The 19,447-nt window shown below is 41.0% G+C and overlaps 1 protein-coding gene across 3 annotated transcripts in view; it reads left to right on the top strand.

Annotated features, from left to right (window-relative positions):
* Positions 1-19,447, top strand: part of PRKG1 (protein kinase cGMP-dependent 1) — a 1,388,722-nt gene that overhangs the window by 994,652 nt on the left and 374,623 nt on the right. For all 3 annotated transcript variants that reach the window (XM_043987057.1, XM_043987060.1, XM_043987056.1), the window contains exon 5: positions 10,101-10,164. In XM_043987057.1, the coding sequence (XP_043842992.1) occupies positions 10,101-10,164 (64 nt within the window). The remainder of the gene's footprint in view (positions 1-10,100; positions 10,165-19,447) is intronic.

Below are 19,447 nucleotides of genomic sequence, written 5' to 3' on the forward strand. Positions count from 1 at the left end.
AATGTAATTCATTAATTACTTACTATCTTCCAATACAATATAATACAATGAGCTTATACCAGAGGCAAAGTGATCTAAGTGGAAAAAAAAAATACTGAAACTAAATAACCTGCATTTGACCTAGTTTTTCCATTTATGTATTTCCATTTATTTATGCCTGACCTTGGGAGGGTCACTAACTTTTTGGGGGCTTCAGGTTCTTACCTATAAATTCAGGAGGCTGAAGCAGATGACCTCTTAAGTCCTTTCTGTCTTTAAACCCATTTATCTAGGTTCCTTTCATCTCTATACAAAGATACCATTACCAACTCAGATTTCTCCTTTCCTCCATACCTATAGCCTTAGTTGTCTGTGATCATCTCCCATTGGATCTCCTGCTATCACTTTCTTCTTATTTATTTATTTATTTTGTGAGGCAATTGGGGTTAAGTGACTTGCCCAGGGTCACAGAGCTAGTAAGTATCAAGTGTCTGAGACCAGATTTGAATTTAGTTCCTACTGACTCTAGGGTTGGTGCTCTATCCACTGCACCACCTACCTTCCCCTTTACTGCTATCAATTTCAATGAGAATCTAAAACTGCACTCAACTTCTCTGCCCTCTCTTCCCTTCCCAACTACTACATGTCTTAGAGTGTTACCACCATTGTTTCATCCTTTAAGATATATAAGACTTTGGAGTCATCGTCACAGCAAGGCTCAATTTCCTCATTTGTTGAACAAGGGCATTGGACTATAGGATTTCTAAGGTCCCTTCAATTTCTAAATGCTCAACTATAGTGAAAACCCTAAGATCTCATTGCTTTTGTGATCTGGCCATGGTACTGTGCCATCTAAGAATTTTGTCAGTGACTTGGTGGAAGGCACAGATGGCATGCTCATCAAGTTTTCAGATGACCCAGTGAAGGAAGGTATAGTTAAACATACTTTATGACAGCTGGGATCCAAAAAGATCTTGGGTGGTTAGAATATTGGGTTAAATCTAAATAAAATATGAAACATAACAATGATAAATATAAGGTTTTATGTCTAAGTTAATAAAATCATCATTGCAAATACAGTATAGAGGAGGCATGTCCAGGCAGGAGCCTGTGACAAAAAAAGACTACTGATTAGCAGGGGAGCTTTGGCCTGCTTATTTTCCAATCTGAGCCAGTAGATCTTGTTTTAGGCAATCTGGTAGCTTCCCACTCTTTGGACTCACCATATTAAGGTGTCAGAAGCGAAATTTTAACTCAAGTCTTCTGGCTCTTTAATCATATTTCTTTCCTCTGCTCCACACATTCTTTTGCCTGGAGTGTCAGTCAAAACATAAGTGGCTGCTCTGGATCCCTGGGGTCAAGACCAAGACCTAGGGGCCAGGGGTACCAAGGCTAATGTAGGACCAATAGAAAGAGGTGTCTGGTAGTTGGTATGAATGATGTGCTTATACAAAGTAACACTTAACAAAGATTCGTTGTATTATCAAATTTGTTGCTGAACTCTGGAGATTGAGACCTGGATTATGGGACTATTTTGCCCATTACATGTATGATCTTGCCCAATATCCATTGTTTAGTCATTTTAAGTCAAGTCTGACTCTTTCTGGCTCTGCTTGGGGTTTTCTTAGCAAAGATACTGGAGTGGTTTGACGTTTCCTTCCTCAGTTATTTTTACAGATGAGGAAACTGAGGCAAAGAGGGTTAAGTGACTTGCCCACAGTCATTCAGCTAGTAAATGTTTGAGGCCAGATTTGAACTCAGGAAGATGAATCTTTCTGACTCTAGGCCAGGTGCTCTGTGCACTGTGGTACCACTGAGATTCACTGAGACAACAGTCATAAGAGTTATCATGGATCTCAAGTTGGAAGGTATCTCATAGGCCAGCTAGTCCAACCCCCTCCCCATTTAACATATGTGGAAACTGAGGCCCAGGGGGGTTGAGTTGCTTACCCAAGATGAGAGAGGTCATGGGGGTCATAGTATTCAAACAGGGTTCCTCTGAGTCCAGAGCCAGCACTCTTTTCATTGTAACAAGTACTGTCTCTGGATAATCATAGGGATTTATATGGGGCTTTAAGATTTACAAGATGTTTCACATATTTGATTTCATTCTTATCTTCCTTACCTCCCCATGGTGTAGGCAGTATCAGATCATTTTACAGATGAGGACACTGAGGCACAGAGAAGTCAAGCAGCTTGTTCAGGGTCACACAGAAATTAAGTGTCTGACAGGATTGGAACTCAGGTTTCCCTGCCTCCAAGTCCAGCATATTACACACATTTGCGTTTAGTTAGCTATGATAATTCCCTGATATAGCGCATCTCAAGGTTTGTAAAATCAATTCATGATTTCATTCAACATTTTTTTGAGGTGGCTTATGATTCGATTGGTGTGGAAATGACAGTTCTTTGTATTCCCATCTTATAGATAAGGAAACTAAGTCCAAAACTTGCCCCTTGTTTGACAGCAAGAAAGACTCTCAACTGAGATGTGAACTCAGCTCATCTTGACTCCAATAACAGCCCTTCAGCTGATGCAGCCACAAGGGCGTTCCTCTCTCAGGACTTGGCTTTGCTTATTGGTAGAAATACAGAGTTAGGTGAGAGAATTTCTCAGGTCTCTTCTAGATCAAAAAGTAGCTAGGATAGTCCCAGAATAGGTAGAAGAGATGAGCTTGTGGAGAGCACTCAGTAAGCCAAGCGAGGAGCCTGCTTGGAGCAGAAGGAAGAATGGCAAGGACCCAGACAGCTCCTGCGGTCTAGAGCAGGGGGATGTCCCTTGGAGCCATTAAGCACTGATTTCATTAGCTCTCCTTTGACCTTCTAAAATTAGAGATAATTGGATTGTTGCTCTGCTGCCTGGCTGGGTCAGGTCACATTTCTTTGCTTTAGACAAGAGACTGTTGAAGGATGGGAAGAGCAGAGAATGGGAGCAGGGAGCAGTTCTAGACTCCAGGGGGAAGTTGTGGTGTGTGAAGATGATGAGTTTCAGGGGTGATTCCAGAAAGGGAACCATGAGACTTATGCTTCCTTGGGTCCGTTTAACTATATGCTCAGAAATGGCTTTGGTTCTGCTTTTTAAGCAGCCCGTCCAAGGAAAAAGACTTTGAAAGCTCTAGGTATAGAATCCTCACAAGAAATGGCCTAGATAAGCAAGGATGCAATGGCTTGGGGAGAGTATTTTCCTTCTTGTCCTCCAATGTCTGAGAATAGCCCCTGTACCCCATTTCACATCTCAAGAAGCTGACAATAACTCCCTACTTCCTAATATCTCAAGGAGTGAGGGGCAGGGTATATGTGTACGTTATGGTATTGTCAATGGAAAAAGTGAGTATTTTGAAGTATTTAAGGAATAATATATAAAAAGAAATATATGTTAAAAGAAAAGAAAGTCATGAGCAAATGCCAACCATTCCATAACTACTGGACTTTAATAGCCCAGAGCATCACAAGGATTTGATCTGTAGTCTTCCACTGCTACCTGTGTGATCTTGGGGAAATCACTGGACTGCTCTGAATTTCCATTTTCTCCTCCATAAAGCGAGGAGATTGAGCTAGACAATCTTTCAGGTCGCTTCTTACTATTAGCCTCTGATCCTGTGAATAAAATTCTCTAATTCAGAACTCCCCCAGATAAAGTGTGTGTATGTAGGGGGGATTTTTGCTTTCTTTTGGCTGATAGTGTTCTGATATTCTTCATGCCTAATTATAATGATTATTAGAGCTATTTAAAATATAAAGAACTGCCTCAGAAAGTGGTAGAGACCCCTCCATATCATAAACGCTCTTTAAACAAAGTTGTAATAACTACACGTCAGTTTCATTGTGGAGGGAATTTCATTTCCAGGGCTGTGTTGGCTTGGATAGCCACCAAGGTACTTCCCCAAACATGAGATAGCATCTGATGGTTGAACATAGGCTGGCACATCAGAAGGTCACTCCTTCACTCCTCCAGGGGAGCCCTCAAGTTGTCATTTTCTTTAGTTTCTATTTCTGATTTATTCCCATACCATTCTTTCTGGAACTAAGTCAACAGACATTTTATTGAGCTGTCTACCTATTGATTGCTCTCTCTGGGGATCTTTTACAGCACTTTGCAGCTATTATTCACTCTTTAGAGTCTTTTTTTTTTTTTTTTTTGCATAATTCGTATCCATTTATCTCCTTTAGGACCACAGGAATACAGGATTTAGGCTGCAAGGAGCCCTAGGGAGCATATAAGGTTACCTGCTCATTTTGCATCTGGGGAAGTTGAGACCCATAAGAATGAAGTGATTTGGCCAAATTCACTTGGCTAAAAAAAACAAACAAACAAAAAACTAGAGCAAGGATTTTAAACTGACTTGACAATACCTCCAAGTCTTTTTCTTCTTCCTTCCCTTCTTCCTCTTTATTCTTACCACTATTCCTTTTTCTTCCTTATTGCTCTAATTTTTAATTTATTCTTTCTCCTTTCTTCTTCACTCTGATCCCATGACAGGTTAACAAGCACATTTGGAGGGGGTGGAATTTAGGGATGAATACTCCTTATAAATTTCATTCTACCATATTTTCAGATATGTTTGTGTACCTATAACTTTAGATGCTAAAACCATTCATAGGCATTTTGTTCTTAAATTATAGAAGCCATTTTGATAAATGCACCTGGTTGTTGAGCTAGAAATTCCCCTGCAATTCTATGTGCTTGTTAGTTCTCTTGGTCTTGAGGAAGGTTATTTTTTCTTAGTGACATACTGCCGACTTATTGGTCACTTAAGAAAAGAAAGTGAGAGCTATTGGCTGAACAGGGGAGTCTCTTGAGCTCCAAAATCTCTTCTCAGTGTTTATTGGGAACAGCTTGACAGAAGATTAAGGTTGTTTTTCAGTCATTTCTGACTGTTTGTTTTCCCATTTGCGCTTTTATTGGATAGCCATTTCCTTTTCCAGCTCATTTTATAAATGAGGAAACTGAGGCAAACAAGGTTAAGTTACTTGCCCAGGGTCACACAGCTAGTAAGTATCTGCAGACATATTTGAACTTAGGTCTTCCTGACTCCAAACCCAGCACTCTACCCACTATGCCACCAAGCTTCCCTAGCTAGCCATACCCTTGACCATTCTTCCTCATCCTTTCCCTGTCCAAAGACATGTCATGAGAATGAAGTTTTGCCTCATCCACTTTCCTGGGAATGTGGGTGAAGTATCTGGGAAGTTTTGTATACAAGTCTAAGAAAGTTGGATTTTATTTGGTAATAAAAACGCCTAGCCTTTTTCAAGCATTCTCAAGTTGCAAAAAGTACTGTAAAAAACCAATAACCTTGTGAAGTAGGGAGTGTATGTATCATTATTTCAGTGGCTATCCATTAAAGGATTTGGGTCAGGGGAGAGGCTCAATACACATGGTGCAGTGGGAAGATTAATCTCTCAGGGGTGTAGAGGACAGGATGGAGCCCATCAAAACTTAGAACTGAAAAGCCCATTAAGAGATTATGGCAACACAGTTGGAGTGTGAGTCACAGTTTGGATGGCAATGTGAAAGGTCATAGTGAAACACAGATTTCCAGTGAATATATCTGAAAAGGGGCAGTAAGAGCAATGGTCAGGAAGGCCAAAGAGAAAATGCAATGAGCTGGTTCATCTAGTTTCAGACTGAACCGAAGGTCAGAAGCCTGCAAATGTTGAGGGCAAGTTTTCCACAGTGATAGAAGCTACCGGTACAAGTAAATAACTGCTGGGAAGCTTATGGGCTTTCTGAGCAGAGATGGGGAAGTGGAGCCTGTTCCCATTGAGATCTCCTAGGACCATAGAGCTGTGGGTGCTCTGAATGGTGACTGTCCAGGGGGGCCTGGCATTTTCATCCATTCTCATAGGGCTTAAAGACTTTGGGTACTTTGAATAGGGGCACAGTCACTACAGCAATCAGGACCTGAAATCAGCAGGATCTAGGCTGCATGGCAGGCAGCACAAAGAAACAGAGCTACTCCCTGCCCCATCCCCCACCCAGAGAAACAGGGTGGGACATTGCAAATGTCAGAGGGTTCAGAATCTGGTTATTATATTTCGATAATTAAGAAAACTGCCCAGAAACATTAGAACCAGAGGCCAAAATCAGAGTAGAGAATCTACTTCCTTCTGAAAGGAATCCCAAATGGAAAACAGTGCAGAGTGTCATAGCCCCAAACCAGAACTCTATACACTGAAATATTAACTCTTACTACCTCCAGTTGTTGCTTTGATGAGGCTGGCTTCCCCACCCTGGGAAAAACTCCCACCCCAATGGAGCCCTGAAATATCATAGCAGAAAGGATTCCAAAGACCGTCAAAGTCATCTTCTATTAAATTTTCTCCATTTCTTTAATCCACTAATCATGATTCTGTGATAAAGGGAGAATGTTGGGGAAAGGTTTCTAATTAAGAACATTTATTAATCAAATATATTGAGTAGATAAAAATGCTGCTAGATATTGTGAGGCACTATTAAAAATCTGCCTAATGTTTTTGTTTTCATTTAATATTATGATGAGATCCAGTAAATATTCCTTTTATTCTGGGTATTTTAGCATGGTGGTAATTTTTTTAAAAGATGAATCTGTATTTATATTGGTTTCATTGTGTATGCAATAAACTAAAGGGAAGGGTTACTTGAATAGTAGAAATGATCCCATCTTGTATGGGATCCAGTTACACCAAAATGAGCAAAATGCTGCTGTCAGTTAGCATTTTCAACAAATCTCCTCAGAGACATGCTGAGGCCCAAATACCTCTTGCATTTCAGGGGGGAAAAGGTATATGAATATAATTCATTAAAGAAACAAGACAGGAACAGATTTTCAACCCCTTTAACTTATTGCAATTAAGTCTTTTGATTTCTGTCTCTGCCTCAGCTGGGTACCATCCAGTATTGAAATCTACCACTTTTTGAAAATTAAAAGCTGTCTCCCCCTCAGATGGAAAGAATAAATCAGATGGCAGGCATGACCTGGTGAGCTATGGAATTGTGGAGAAAAAAAAAAACAACACGAAGCTCTTTTAATAGGTTATAATGTTGTACCCTTTGATGGCCACATACTAGAAGAATTGGGGATTTCAGATTAAAACAAGAGGCATCTATTTTCTTTAGGTGTGTCTTGGTACATACCTAACCCAAAATTTACTTTGAGTGTGAAAGCAGAGCCATGGCATATTAGAGGTCCAACTTATTAAAACCTCAAAATGTACTGAAGTAAAGAACTTTGGCTTTTATTGGAGAGGCATCATGGCGGAAGAATGCTGGACGTGGAGGCAGGAAGACCTTGGGCTCTCTGCCCAGATTTCTCAATGAAAAGCAGTGGGAGGATAGATAAACCACTGCAGGTCTCTTGTTCTGCTACTTCATCTACAAAATGGCAGCAATAGCTGTAAAACCTCCTTCACAGGGCTGGGGTAAGGATGATGTAAGACAATGAGGGTAAGGTATATCACAAAATTTACAGTTTTATCTATAGATCATGGAGCAGCTTGGCAGTGCAGGGAATAGAGCATTAGGTTTGCAACTGGGAGGACTCATCATTATGAGTTCAAATCCAGTCTCAGACACTTTCTAGCTGTGTGATCTTGGACAAGTCACTTCACTCTATTGGCCTGTTTCCTCATCTATAAAATGAGCTGGAGAAGGAAATGACAAATCACTCCAGTGATCCCAAAATCACTCTAAAAAAATCCCAAATGAGGTCACAAAGAGTTGGGCATGACTGAAAATTGACAGCACAACATGTTGATTATCATAGAAGTCAAAACTGGGTATCCTCACCACCACCATCCCACCCAGTTGCCATATCTTTCCATTTGACCATTCAGTCAAGGAATGCCAGTATTTTAGGCTTCCCACCCATGCTGCCAATTGACTATCATTAGTTAAAAAAGTAGAACGAGGGTCACAGAGTTAAAATTGAAAAGGACTTGTCTCATTTTATAGATGAGGAAATGGAAACCCAGTAATATGCTTGCCCAAGGTCACACAGGGAGCAAAGGGCAGGTCCAGGACTTAAACCTACATCCTCTGGCCATAGAGGAGTGTTCTTTCCCTTCTACCACATGGCCTTTCCCATATGAAAGTATCATCCTTAGCATTGTGTGTAATTTAAATTCCTAAATGTAGGTTCTAATTTGTCCCCCCCAGTTTGGGCAGAAACTAGCTAAAATCACTGATAAATGAGTTTAGGTTTTTAAGGGTTTATTGAAAGATAGTAAAAGAAAGAGAAAGATTGAGAACAGAATTCCTACAACCTGGCAATCCTATGTTTTCTCAACTCCTCTGTGAAGTCCTCTGCTGCCAAGGCAATGTCAGGAACCAAAAAAGAGCAAGCCCCCTGTGCAGGCCCAGCTTCCTCCTTCTGTCCCCTCCCAGAAATAGGAGGCTCCTCAAGCCGATTGGTTGACTGGGTCGGAAGGCGGTCAAAGTTCAAAGCAGTCAGCTTCTGAGAACCATGCTTTCTTAAGTACTCTCAAGTACCAGCCAGATGTGCTTAGAATCTAGTTAACTAGAAGTCAGCCATTAATCCAGTCAATTTAATCAGTTTATCTGCTAAATCCATTATCTTAACACAATTGGTGTCCTGTCCTCTATTCATATCACATTTTTGGCATCAACAACTTTTTAAAAATAGGTCATATTAAATATAACAACAATAATAAACAGTAATACCTATAATCAACTGCATTGAAACAACTAAATCATATTTGAATACTTCTAAAATAGGGATGGAGATAGGGATACCACTTTTGAAAATTAAAATCTCCTGCCCCTCAGATTGAAGACCACTCCTGCTCTCAAGAAGCTTGCAGTATAATGGGGGGAGACAGCGTGAAAGCAACTATGTACAAATATAGCTATTTATTATATTTTTGTATATGTCGATATATGTATCATATACATATATATGATCAATTAGAAAAACTCTAAAGATCAAAGGTGCTAGAATGACAAGAGGTTGGGAAGAGGCTTCCTTTCAAATCTGCAGCTTTAGCCAGGATTTGAAGAAAGCTTGACAATTGAGGAGGGAGGGAGAACCTTCTAGGCATGGGGGGCAATAGCCACAAATAAAGCCCAGAGTCACAAGTCGGGGTGTCTAGTTTGAGGGACAAGGAAGATGCCAGTGTCCCTGGATGGCAGAGGACAGGGAGCAGAGTGAGATGGCAGAAGTCTGGAAAGGTGCAGTGTGAACAGGTGATGAAAGACTTTGAAAACACATGGAAGGTTTTAAATTTGATACTGGAGGAGATAGGGAGCCACTAAAGTTTATTGAGTGTGGGGAAAGGGCAGTATGGTTAGACTTGTACTTTAGGTTGATTCTTTTGTGGAGTGTGAATGCAGATCAAGGCATACTACTTTTCTCCTTTTAAAAAAAAAATTCCCCTTTGGTCTGTGTCTTCTTTCACAACTTGACTAATATGGAAATATTTTGTATGATTGTACATGTATAACCTACGTCAAATTGCTCACCATCTCGGGGAGGGGGCAAGTAAGGGGAGGAGGGAGAAAATTTGAAACAATATTTTTTTAAAATGAATGTTAAAAATTGTCTTTACATGTAAATTGGGAAGAAATTTTTTTTTTAAAAGGAAGATTCCTTTGAGAGCTGAATGGGGGACGGGCAGAGAAGGAAGGGACTTGTGACCAGCAGACCAACTAGGAGGCTATTGCAATGATCCAGGCTGCCAGTGATAAGGCCCTGCCCAAGGGAGGCAGCAGTGCCAGGGGATGGAGGTTATGTTATGAAGGTAGATAACAGAACGATCATCCTCATTGTTTTTTTTTTTGTTGTTGTTTGTTTTGTTTTGTTTTTTTGTGAGGCAATTGGGGTCAAGTGACTTGCCCAGGGTCACACAGCTAGTAAGTGTTAAGTGTCTGAGGCCGGATTTGAACTCAGGTACTCCTGACTCCAGGGCTGGTGCTCTATCCACTGCGCCACCTAGCTGCCCCTGATTGTCCTCATTGGACAGAGGAAAAAGCTACAAATCTGCTTCCTGTGGATTTCCAGGAAGTATGTGCAAAAGTAGCCTGTTTTTCTTTCTTCCTTTCTTTCTTTCAAACAGGCTGTTGTTTCTTTTCCAAAACAAGGGGAGTGTGGCTATTCACCTTTGCCTTCCTTTTTGTCTTGCAGTGTCCCCACATTCCAGAGCCTCCCTGAAGAGATTCTAAGCAAGCTGGCTGACGTTCTGGAAGAGGTAAGGTTCTGAGCCCTTGGGCTGTCTCCGATATAGTTCAGCCCACTAGCCTCTATTACTGCTGAACCCTCAGAGGGAAGGAGCTTGGACTGATGGGGGATGGAGCTCTGGTTTTGCTTGGAAAGTTTTGGCACTGGCCCCGCGGTTGTCTTCAAATGAAAGTAACTCTGAGACCAGCTCATGCCTATGTGTGTGTGGCTGGATACTTGTGTCACTGTAATTAAGAACGGGCAGGAAGGACTCGCCTTTCAGAAAATGTTAGTGGCATGAGTTTCCTAGTTTGGCATGGTTGCCTTGGTCCTTTAAATGCTGCATGATGGAGAATCAGCTGACAAGGGGTGACATAAAAAGGAAAATATTTCATCTCTGTATGTATGCCTGCCTATAGAGAGAGGTTGCACTTTTTCCTCTTGGTATCAGAAAGATGGGACTGGGAACAAGAAAACAAATATTTCGGAGAACCTGATTGAGGCTTGATCTCTGAAAAAAAAAAAATAATCCTGACAGTTGGAGAATTCCTAGATCGAATAGGCTACCTTAGAAGTAAATGAGATCCCCCTTCCTTGAGCACTTTCAGCAGAGACTGAATGACCACTTGGGGCAGCTAATGGATAGATAGATAGCACAGTGGATAGAGCTTTGGGCCTGGGGTCAGGAATGCTTATTTTCATGAGTTCAAATCTAGCTAATGGATAGATAGATAGATAGCACAGTGGATAGAGCTTTGGGCCTGGGGTCAGGAATGCTTATTTTCATGAGTTCAAATCTAGCCTTAGATATTTGTTTGCAAGTCACTGAACCCCATTTGCCTTACTGAGCTGGGGAAAGGAATGGCAAACCATGCCTCATGGGACAAAACATTCCCCAAATGAACCATGAAGAGCTGGACATGATCAGAATAACTCGACAAGAAGAATGTCCACTTACTGAGACTGTCAAAGAGGAGATTCTGGGCTCAGGTACATGTTCCCTTAGATGGTGACCTCTGAGAATCCATCTGACTGTGAGATGCTGTGATTTTGTGAACCATGGGAAGTAAAGCTTCCAGAAGATCCTGGGTATCTTCTTTCCTGCCTTGGAAGGGGTAGTGGTAGAGAAATTTGCATGAGGATATGAAAGAAATCACTCCCTTAAGAGACAAGAGGGAGAACTAGTGATGAAATTATCTCAGAACTAGAGCACTGAGGTGATTAGTTCCATTCGATTCAACAAGCATCCACAGTATACACAGAACTACCTCAAAGGTAGGAGACAGGTTCCAGGCAGGCCACTAACATACTCACTATGGGACCCGATCAAGTTTCTGAACCTCTCCATGCTCTGGGGCAGAGCTGTCAAGCACAGCAGACTGCTAGGCCAGGCTATGCTTCCCATAGTGCTTCAGTGTGGCAGGACCAGATACAAATGTAATTGAAAAATATTCATCCAAAGAAATAAAAATATAAGAAAACAGATGATATTAATATAGGGATTTCTAAGTCAATATGTGGCCCACAGGGTTCCTTATTGATGGTTTAATGGCCCTTGTTTGTCTGTGAGTTTGATGACACCACTCTAGGCAAGTTTCTAAGACAAGAAATCACTGGGAAGTTGCTGACCTGCACTGGGGAGACTTTCAGCACCTGGGAGTTCCCTTTATCAAAGAAATTACAGATCTGCTCCTTCTACCATCTATGTGGCAGAAAAAATATACCCTACAAAAGACAGGTTCTGCCCTGAGGGGTTTTGCATCTTGCCCAGTCAGTCAACTAGCATTTAGTAAGCACCCATTATGTCCTACAGAGTTGGAAATAATATGTACGCAATAAGTATATGGGAAATCTATACACAGTATATATAGTGAGAGGGGAAACACTACAAAATGGGCAATCTGAAAAGGCTTCTTGTAGGAAGCATCACTTAAAGGGACCTTTTAAAGAAGGGAGGGGACCCAAGACTCAGAGAGGAGAATGACCATTTTAGTGTATGCACAGGCTTGGCCATGGCAAGTGGAACGCTCTGCATGGGGAACATCAAGGTTTAGCTGAATGAAGAGTGTTTCAGCAAGGAACTAATCCAGACCAAACTTTTGTTTTTCCTGTATTGTTTTTAAGCGTTGAACTGTGGAGTTTGCTCAGAGAAAATATTACTTATTTAGAATATTTCAATATGAGTGCTACTAATGTAAGTGCTGGTTTGTATTATACCCATAGGCAGATGAAAGGCCTGGGAATGACTGGGCTAATCTCCATTGCAGTAAAGTCTCTGGTCAAATAGACCAAAAACTATGTGAAGACCAAGGAGAAGCATTTGGGGTGAGGGTCAGGTTACTAGACTGGCTTTGGAAACATCGAGACCTGAGCCTAGAGGTGAAACAGATGCCATGAACAAGCAATGGATTCAAAGTCAGTTTGCTGTGCCAAAGCTGAGATCTTGGGAAGTCTTATGAGGTGAGGCAACAGGAGCGTCCAGGAGCAGGAGAACCCCAACAAAGGGCATTTGGGAGGCTCCTATTTACCTGCCTGTCCCTGGTGGCAACTCCTCCTCACTCAAGCCATGGTTCCAAGGTAAGGTCATCCCTCTACTTAGCATCCTAGGCTTAAAGATCATGAATTTGGAGTCTATGGGAATCTGATCTTTATTTTTCCTAAGACTGCATTAGGATTTTAAAGTCAGAAGTAGAAGGTCTACTAGTACCACGGGGACCAACTCTCAAATATAAGTAACTTGTCCACAGCCACAAAGGAAGTATAAGGCAGAAAGATCTGGGATCCGAACCCAGGTTGTCTGACTCCATGTGTGATGCTTTTTCTCCCATACCTTCAGAAGCTCAATTATTTAGACTGCTTTATAACAATCCTATTAAAAAAATAAAGTTGAAGCCATTTCATTATCTCTTCCAAGGGATGAACTCCAACAAAACTCAGTAAAAAGCCAAAGTTTCTTATCTGTAAATTCACATTCTGTGACTGATTTTGGTTCATACCCCCCATCCCCCGATTCCCTCATCCAGCCTTCCTCAGTCTCATGTGTGATCACAGCTTGTGGTGCATTGACTTGGAACTTGACATGTCAAATATTCCAGAAGAAAGAGACTTACACAAGTGTTTTCTGTAAGACTCGGCCCTTCCACCTGGGATGTTTGTTAATACAATTTTGCTTCTCCCCACCATTCTTCTGTTTTCTCTTTTAAATCCCCTGGGATTTGTAAAATGCCTGTGTTTGCATCCAGTTGCAGCAAACTGTAAATATATCTGGCCAGGAAATGAAGGCCCTGTAGGAACCTTGGTTCCTTTGATGTATGTGGAGATAAGTGTCACAGTGGAGAAAAAAAGCCATAGCTCAGAATTCTATAAATCAGCCCGAGGAAAGACAACCCCTCCATGCTTGATGCTGACAATCCCTCCCCTAATCAGAAGATTGCTTAATTTAGGGGTGAATTGCAGAATCTACCATGTTTATTGCACCAAGATGGTCTGCATGTGGAAGCATCTAATTAAATATCTACACATTTGTTTTCAGAGCCAAAAGTGGGAAAGGGAAATAGACCAAGTAGAAACTGCACAAATAAATATACTTTGCTGGATATGAAATTGCCCAATGTGAGGTTAATGAACAATCACTATGAGAAATGGGGCTTTGGTATTTGTCTAAAAGAAGAGGCAGTAAGAAGATGAAGGGTGATAACTCAGAAAGAACAAAAGCAATATTAAGGGCCCATAATGGTAATGGTGATGGTCTTTCCATACTAATAGAGCTTTGTAAATGTAAAGAGGGAGACAGGGAGAGAGACTGAGACAGAGACAAAGATACTGTGTAATTTAAAATTCTAAATGCAGGTTCTAATCTGTTCCCCCAGTTTTGGGGGAAACTGATTAAAATCACTGATAAAATGAGTTTAGGTTTTTTAAGGGTTTATTGAAAGATAGAAAGAGAAAGATTGAGAAAAGAAATCCTACAGCCTGGCAATCCTATCTTTCCTCATTTTTCCTGTGAAGTCCTCAGGAGTCTCCACACCGCCACCAGGGTGAAGTCAGAAACCAAAAAGCCACAGTGCTCTCTGCACAGGCTCTCCTACCTCCTTCCAGAAATGGGAGGTTCTTCAAGCTGGTTGGTTGACTGGGCTGGAAGTTCAAAGTTTTTTTAGATTCTGAGAACCATGCTTACTTAAGTACTCTCAAGTACCAGCCAGACTTGCTTAGAATCTAGTCAACTACTAATCCAGTCAAATCAGCCAGTAATCCACTCAGGTGGGCTCCTCAGTATCTGCCAAATCTCATCTATCACATTCCATTATCTTGACAATACAAACACACAGGGAGACAGAGACAGAGAGGAAGAGACACACACAGAGACAGAGACAGAGGAAGAGACACAGAGAGACAGAGACAGAGAGATTATTTTTCCAGGTAAACTATTATTTTCCAGTCTTCACCACTCACTCCTTTCCCTATGCCTCTAAAACATGTTCAGGTGCTCCCAATCATACACATTCTATGTAAGAGAAACATCTTCCTAGCAGTTGTTGACAGGGTATGCTGGAAAGGCAAGAGAGCACAGGTGGAAACAGCCATTAGGAGGCTACTCCAAAAGCTTTGAAGCCTGTCTTGATTCTCTGGTGGTTAATGGCTCCAACACCTTTTAAACTACATTGTATTTATTACTAAGATGAGCAGTGCTATAACTAGCTATTAGCCCCGTAGTAGGGCAAATTCCGTGATGCAGAGTGAAACACCGTCTTCCTTGGCTAGGTACAGTCATGCCTGAAATGAAGGGGGCCATTCCCTCAGGAGCCTAAGCCCCCATCCTGTAGCTTAACCAATGATCTTTGCTCCTTCTAGCTCCCAGAAGGACATGAGAAGATGAGGTGGCTGATAGAGTAGACTCAGAAGGTGGGCCATGAAAGACAGAACAGTATGCTGGGTGTGGTAACCCAAAGTTGGCAAGGAAGTAGGTCAGGCATGCTTGAAAACAATGGAAGTGACAGGAAATGTACCCTCCCCCCACCCCTTGACACACGTGTAAATTCCCTTTGGCAGAGTCTTAGTCACTCCACACTGGTTCTGTCTCTATGTGTTAAGATGGCGTTTTAAAGAGATGGTGAAGAGGTGTGGTTTACAAGGCTTGGTTGTTCTTATTCATCCTATGTTTTCAGAAAGGACCAATGACATCACAGGTTGTGTCTTGACTTATACACGAATTGCATTTAAGTGAGGCAGAGCTGCACAAAGTCATCAGCCTCACTGTCTTCCTGAGTCGTCAAAGCCCAGTGACAGGACAGAAGTCAATTCAACTGGTGATGGCTTAGGATGCAGTAGATGATCTTGGTGTCTTTGATGCCTGCCCAAGCTCAAAGTGTTCCATAGCACCTGCTTTTGCTGCCTCCATGGCCATTAGAACAAATTGTTCTCATCTTCCCATTCTGCTGGAAATAAGTCTTCACATGTTTGGGGTAGACACCCCCCTAACACACTGCCAGGTTGGAGGCCCTTTGGTTACCCTGGTTTAGCCCATCTGCTGGGATGGTTTTCTGGTTTGTGGCCACTGAGCATGGCATAGCGTCTTAGAGACACAGGTGAGAGTTGGGTGAAGGGTGACTCCAAAGGCCAGTGAGCAGCCCTGAAAAGGGATTGGCAAGCCCTCACACCAGAGGTACTAATCATCCCTGAATATTCTATGATGCCCCAAAGGGGACCAACACTCCAGCACTGGTAGCAATGGGAGACCAAGTCAGAGAGTATCATGAGGCTGTGGTAGGCTACCTGGGGATCTGTCCTGAGTCCTGGCAAGACCTGGTAATGAATGACATGGAAGAGGTAAAGAGATGGTGTCAAGTTTACAAGCATAGGAGATAAGAAAAAGGAATAAGTCTGTAGTAATTGATTTGGGGGAGGGGAGATTGAATATATCTTATTTATTGAAATCAACTAATAAAACTGTAAATGTTCATGAAAAGGTATATGTAAATTGTTTTATTTGTTGAAATTGACTATAATTCATTATGAAATAAGTAAAAGTGACCTGGAAACTCAATAGAGGAATCCAGTTGAAGCAGTAGATGGAGTCTTGGACTTGGAATCAAGAAGACCTGAGTTTGAATCATGCCACAGACTCTTATGGGATGTGTGACCCTAGGCAAGCCATTTAGCCACTCTGTGTCTAAGCCTCCTTATCTGTAAAATGGAAGGGATTGACTCAATGGCCTCTAACGTCCCTTCTGGCTCCAAACCCGTGCTCCTCTGACTAAGACAGTAAAACATTGAATTTTTAAGATACGTTAAGAAAAAAGAGGGATAACCCCCCCTGGGGGATTGAGCATCCCCAGGCCTTGTAAGGAGCATATAGACATCATTTGGAGTTCCTTTTGTTGAGATACTATTTGAAGAAATGGTAAATATTTCAGAAAAATTATCTCTACAGACTACCAAGAGTAAGCCATACTCAAAGTGTCCTTTGTTCGGGCAGTATTTCTTGAGATGGCCGGAAAGTGTACTTGGCATCCTTTAACTGACCATTTGTTTTATGAGTGACTGAATTTTTAATGACTCTGCACACCTGGAATTTATTCTCTTTTTTTTTTTTTTTTAGTGAGGCAATTGGGGTTAAGTGACTTGCCCAGGGTCACACAGCTAGTTAAATGATAAGTGTCTGAGGCTGGATTTGAACTCAGGTACTCCTGAATCCAAGGCCGGTGCTCTATCTACTGCGCCACCTAGCTGTCCCTGGAATTTATTCTCAATGTGTAAGACAGGGAATACATTTTCTAGTGGGGCATGTGTAGTTTTACTGTGGAATTAATTCATTTAAAAATAATTTGCATTGTTTTTATAATCTATGGTGTAATACAAGATATCAAAGAATAAAAAAGGGGAAAACGTTCAACACATAATAAAAAAACCCTGACATCTATAGTTTTCCATACCTTTGTCTCCTTTCTTTTTAACATGGACCTCCCTGAGAAGGGGCCCATCAGTGGAATCCATGGGTCAAAGAGTATAGGCACTTTAATCACTGTCTTTGTTGTTGTTTTTCAGTTGTTTAAGTTGTGCTGAATCTTTGTGACTCCATTTGGGATTTTCTTGGCCAAGGTATTGGAGTGATTTACCATTCCTTTCTCTAGGTCATTTTACAGTTGAGGAGATTGAGGTCTTGTTTACTTGTCCATGGTTACACAGGTAGTAAGTCTATAAGACCAGATTTCAACTCAGGAAGGTGAGTGTTCCTAGCTCTAGACCTGATACTCTATCCACTGTGCCCTTTGGCTACCCTGGTCCCTTTCTTTACATAATTCCAATTTTTTTCCAAAATATTTGGGTCAACTTACAGCTTCACCAACTTTACATTAGTGTGTCAGTATTTCCTCTCCAGTAGTCATTATTCCACTTTGTATCATCTTTGCCAATTTCCTGGTTGTTGGGTGAAACCTCTGACGTGTTTTGATTTCCATTTTTCTAATAATTTCAATTTTGAATGTTCTTTCATATAATGGTTAAGAGTTTACAATTTTTTTGGAGAACTTTTATTCATATGCTTTGACCACATTTATTGGGAAAAGAATTCTGGTTTTATTTATTATTGTGAAGTGCCTATGTATCTTGGATTTCAGAATTTTATCAGTGATATATTCTAAATACCCTCCCCCAAGTTAGCCACTTCCCTTTTCATTCTAGTTGTATTTATTTTGTCCCTGAAGTTTTTGTTCATCTAACTAAAATGATTCATTTTGTTTGTGGTAATCACCTCTCTTCCCTGTTTGGTTAAGAATTTATTCCCCCAGCATTTTAGAATATGTGTGTGCGCGCGCGTGCATGTATGTGGGAAGGGTCATCACAACAAACTGGCATGGAGGGCTGCATTTGAAATCAAAAGATTTGGTTCGAATCCTGCCTCAGAAACTTCTTAGCTGTATAAATCTGGGTAGAAGATTTACCCTCCTCTGTGTAGTAGAGGAAAGGGTTCCTATGAACTCAAACAAACTCTGAAATGCTATAGAAAAGTCACCTCTTACTAGTAGTAGCTTAATAATTGTATCTGAAAATTTAAAGATAGTAATTTATAGTTATTCGAGTGCTAGGTTTAGAGTCAGGAAGGCTTGCATTTATTTCTTCTGATCTCTGATTTTGGGCTACGTGACCCAGAGGAATTCACTTACTCCTTTGAGCTTCAACAATCTCCCTGGAATTTTTCTTTAATTGATAGCCTTGTAATCTATTTCAGTGGAGGGAGGGGGGGGAGACATATATGCCAAATTATTATTTTGTCCAGATCTGTGGATGGTCTGATGTAGAGAACTCCTTATGAGGAAACTCTGTTCACTAATTTAGATCAGAAACTGTCCTGCAATTTGAATTTTTAGAGTTATTGTATTTGTTGACATTATTTAAACATACACAACTCATTTGTTTGCTTGTCTTACTACACAGAGGCAGCAACTAAACTGGCTTTTAAAAATTGGGCCCGAACTGAGATGCTTAGAGTAAAATGTAAGGCCTTTAGGGAAGAGGCAGTTTCAATTGCACTTTTGTGTCTCCATGCATATCACAACACATAATAAGCATTTAATAAAGCTCGTTGAATTTAATTGACTTGGACCTAGCCCCTATACTTGTCCAGATATTCCAATTTAACAAAATGTATTTGCATCAATTCACAAGTAACTTCTTAATTCACTCCCTTCCTCCTGAGACTCTTTCAGAAACCCTCAGCAAAGGCATGAAAGTGATGGGTGTGAAATTATAAGGCAAGGTCTAATTTTCCCATTCTTAATGTCACAATTTAATGTACTTTTCCCCTCTTCATGACATTGTGATTAATTCCACAGAGTCATATTACATTGTTTCAAATACTTTGTCTAATCTCCTGCTGTGAAATATTTTGCTGCAATTATCACTTGCTGAAACAGAATGTAATTGGGTGTTGTGAACAAAGCCTTCCGGATCAACCCCTCCCCCCCAAAAAAAAAGAATACAATGCCACCTTCTCAGATATAAAGAAAACAAAAGTAATTTCCTAGGGATCAAAGGAATACAAAATAACATGTTCCTGAAAATGAATTCAAGCTCAGCAACCTGGGTCCTGCCAGGTGGTTGTCACAGCAGAGAAAATGAGAAAAGATTCAGTTTGTTGAAAATTACAGATAGACGGCAAATTCTGAGGTCAGCCTCACTGAGTGACCAGGAGCCAAAGAACAACCTCAGATTTGCTTTTGTATTTCTCCCAACCAGATATCTCATGTTTATCTTCACCTCTATATGTCAAGCAAAGGTTCTGGTGAAAATCTCCTTTTTATAAAATATAAAAACAC

The sequence above is a fragment of the Dromiciops gliroides genome, chromosome 2, assembly GCF_019393635.1.
Source record: "Dromiciops gliroides isolate mDroGli1 chromosome 2, mDroGli1.pri, whole genome shotgun sequence".
NCBI classification, from domain to species: Eukaryota; Metazoa; Chordata; class Mammalia; order Microbiotheria; family Microbiotheriidae; genus Dromiciops; species Dromiciops gliroides.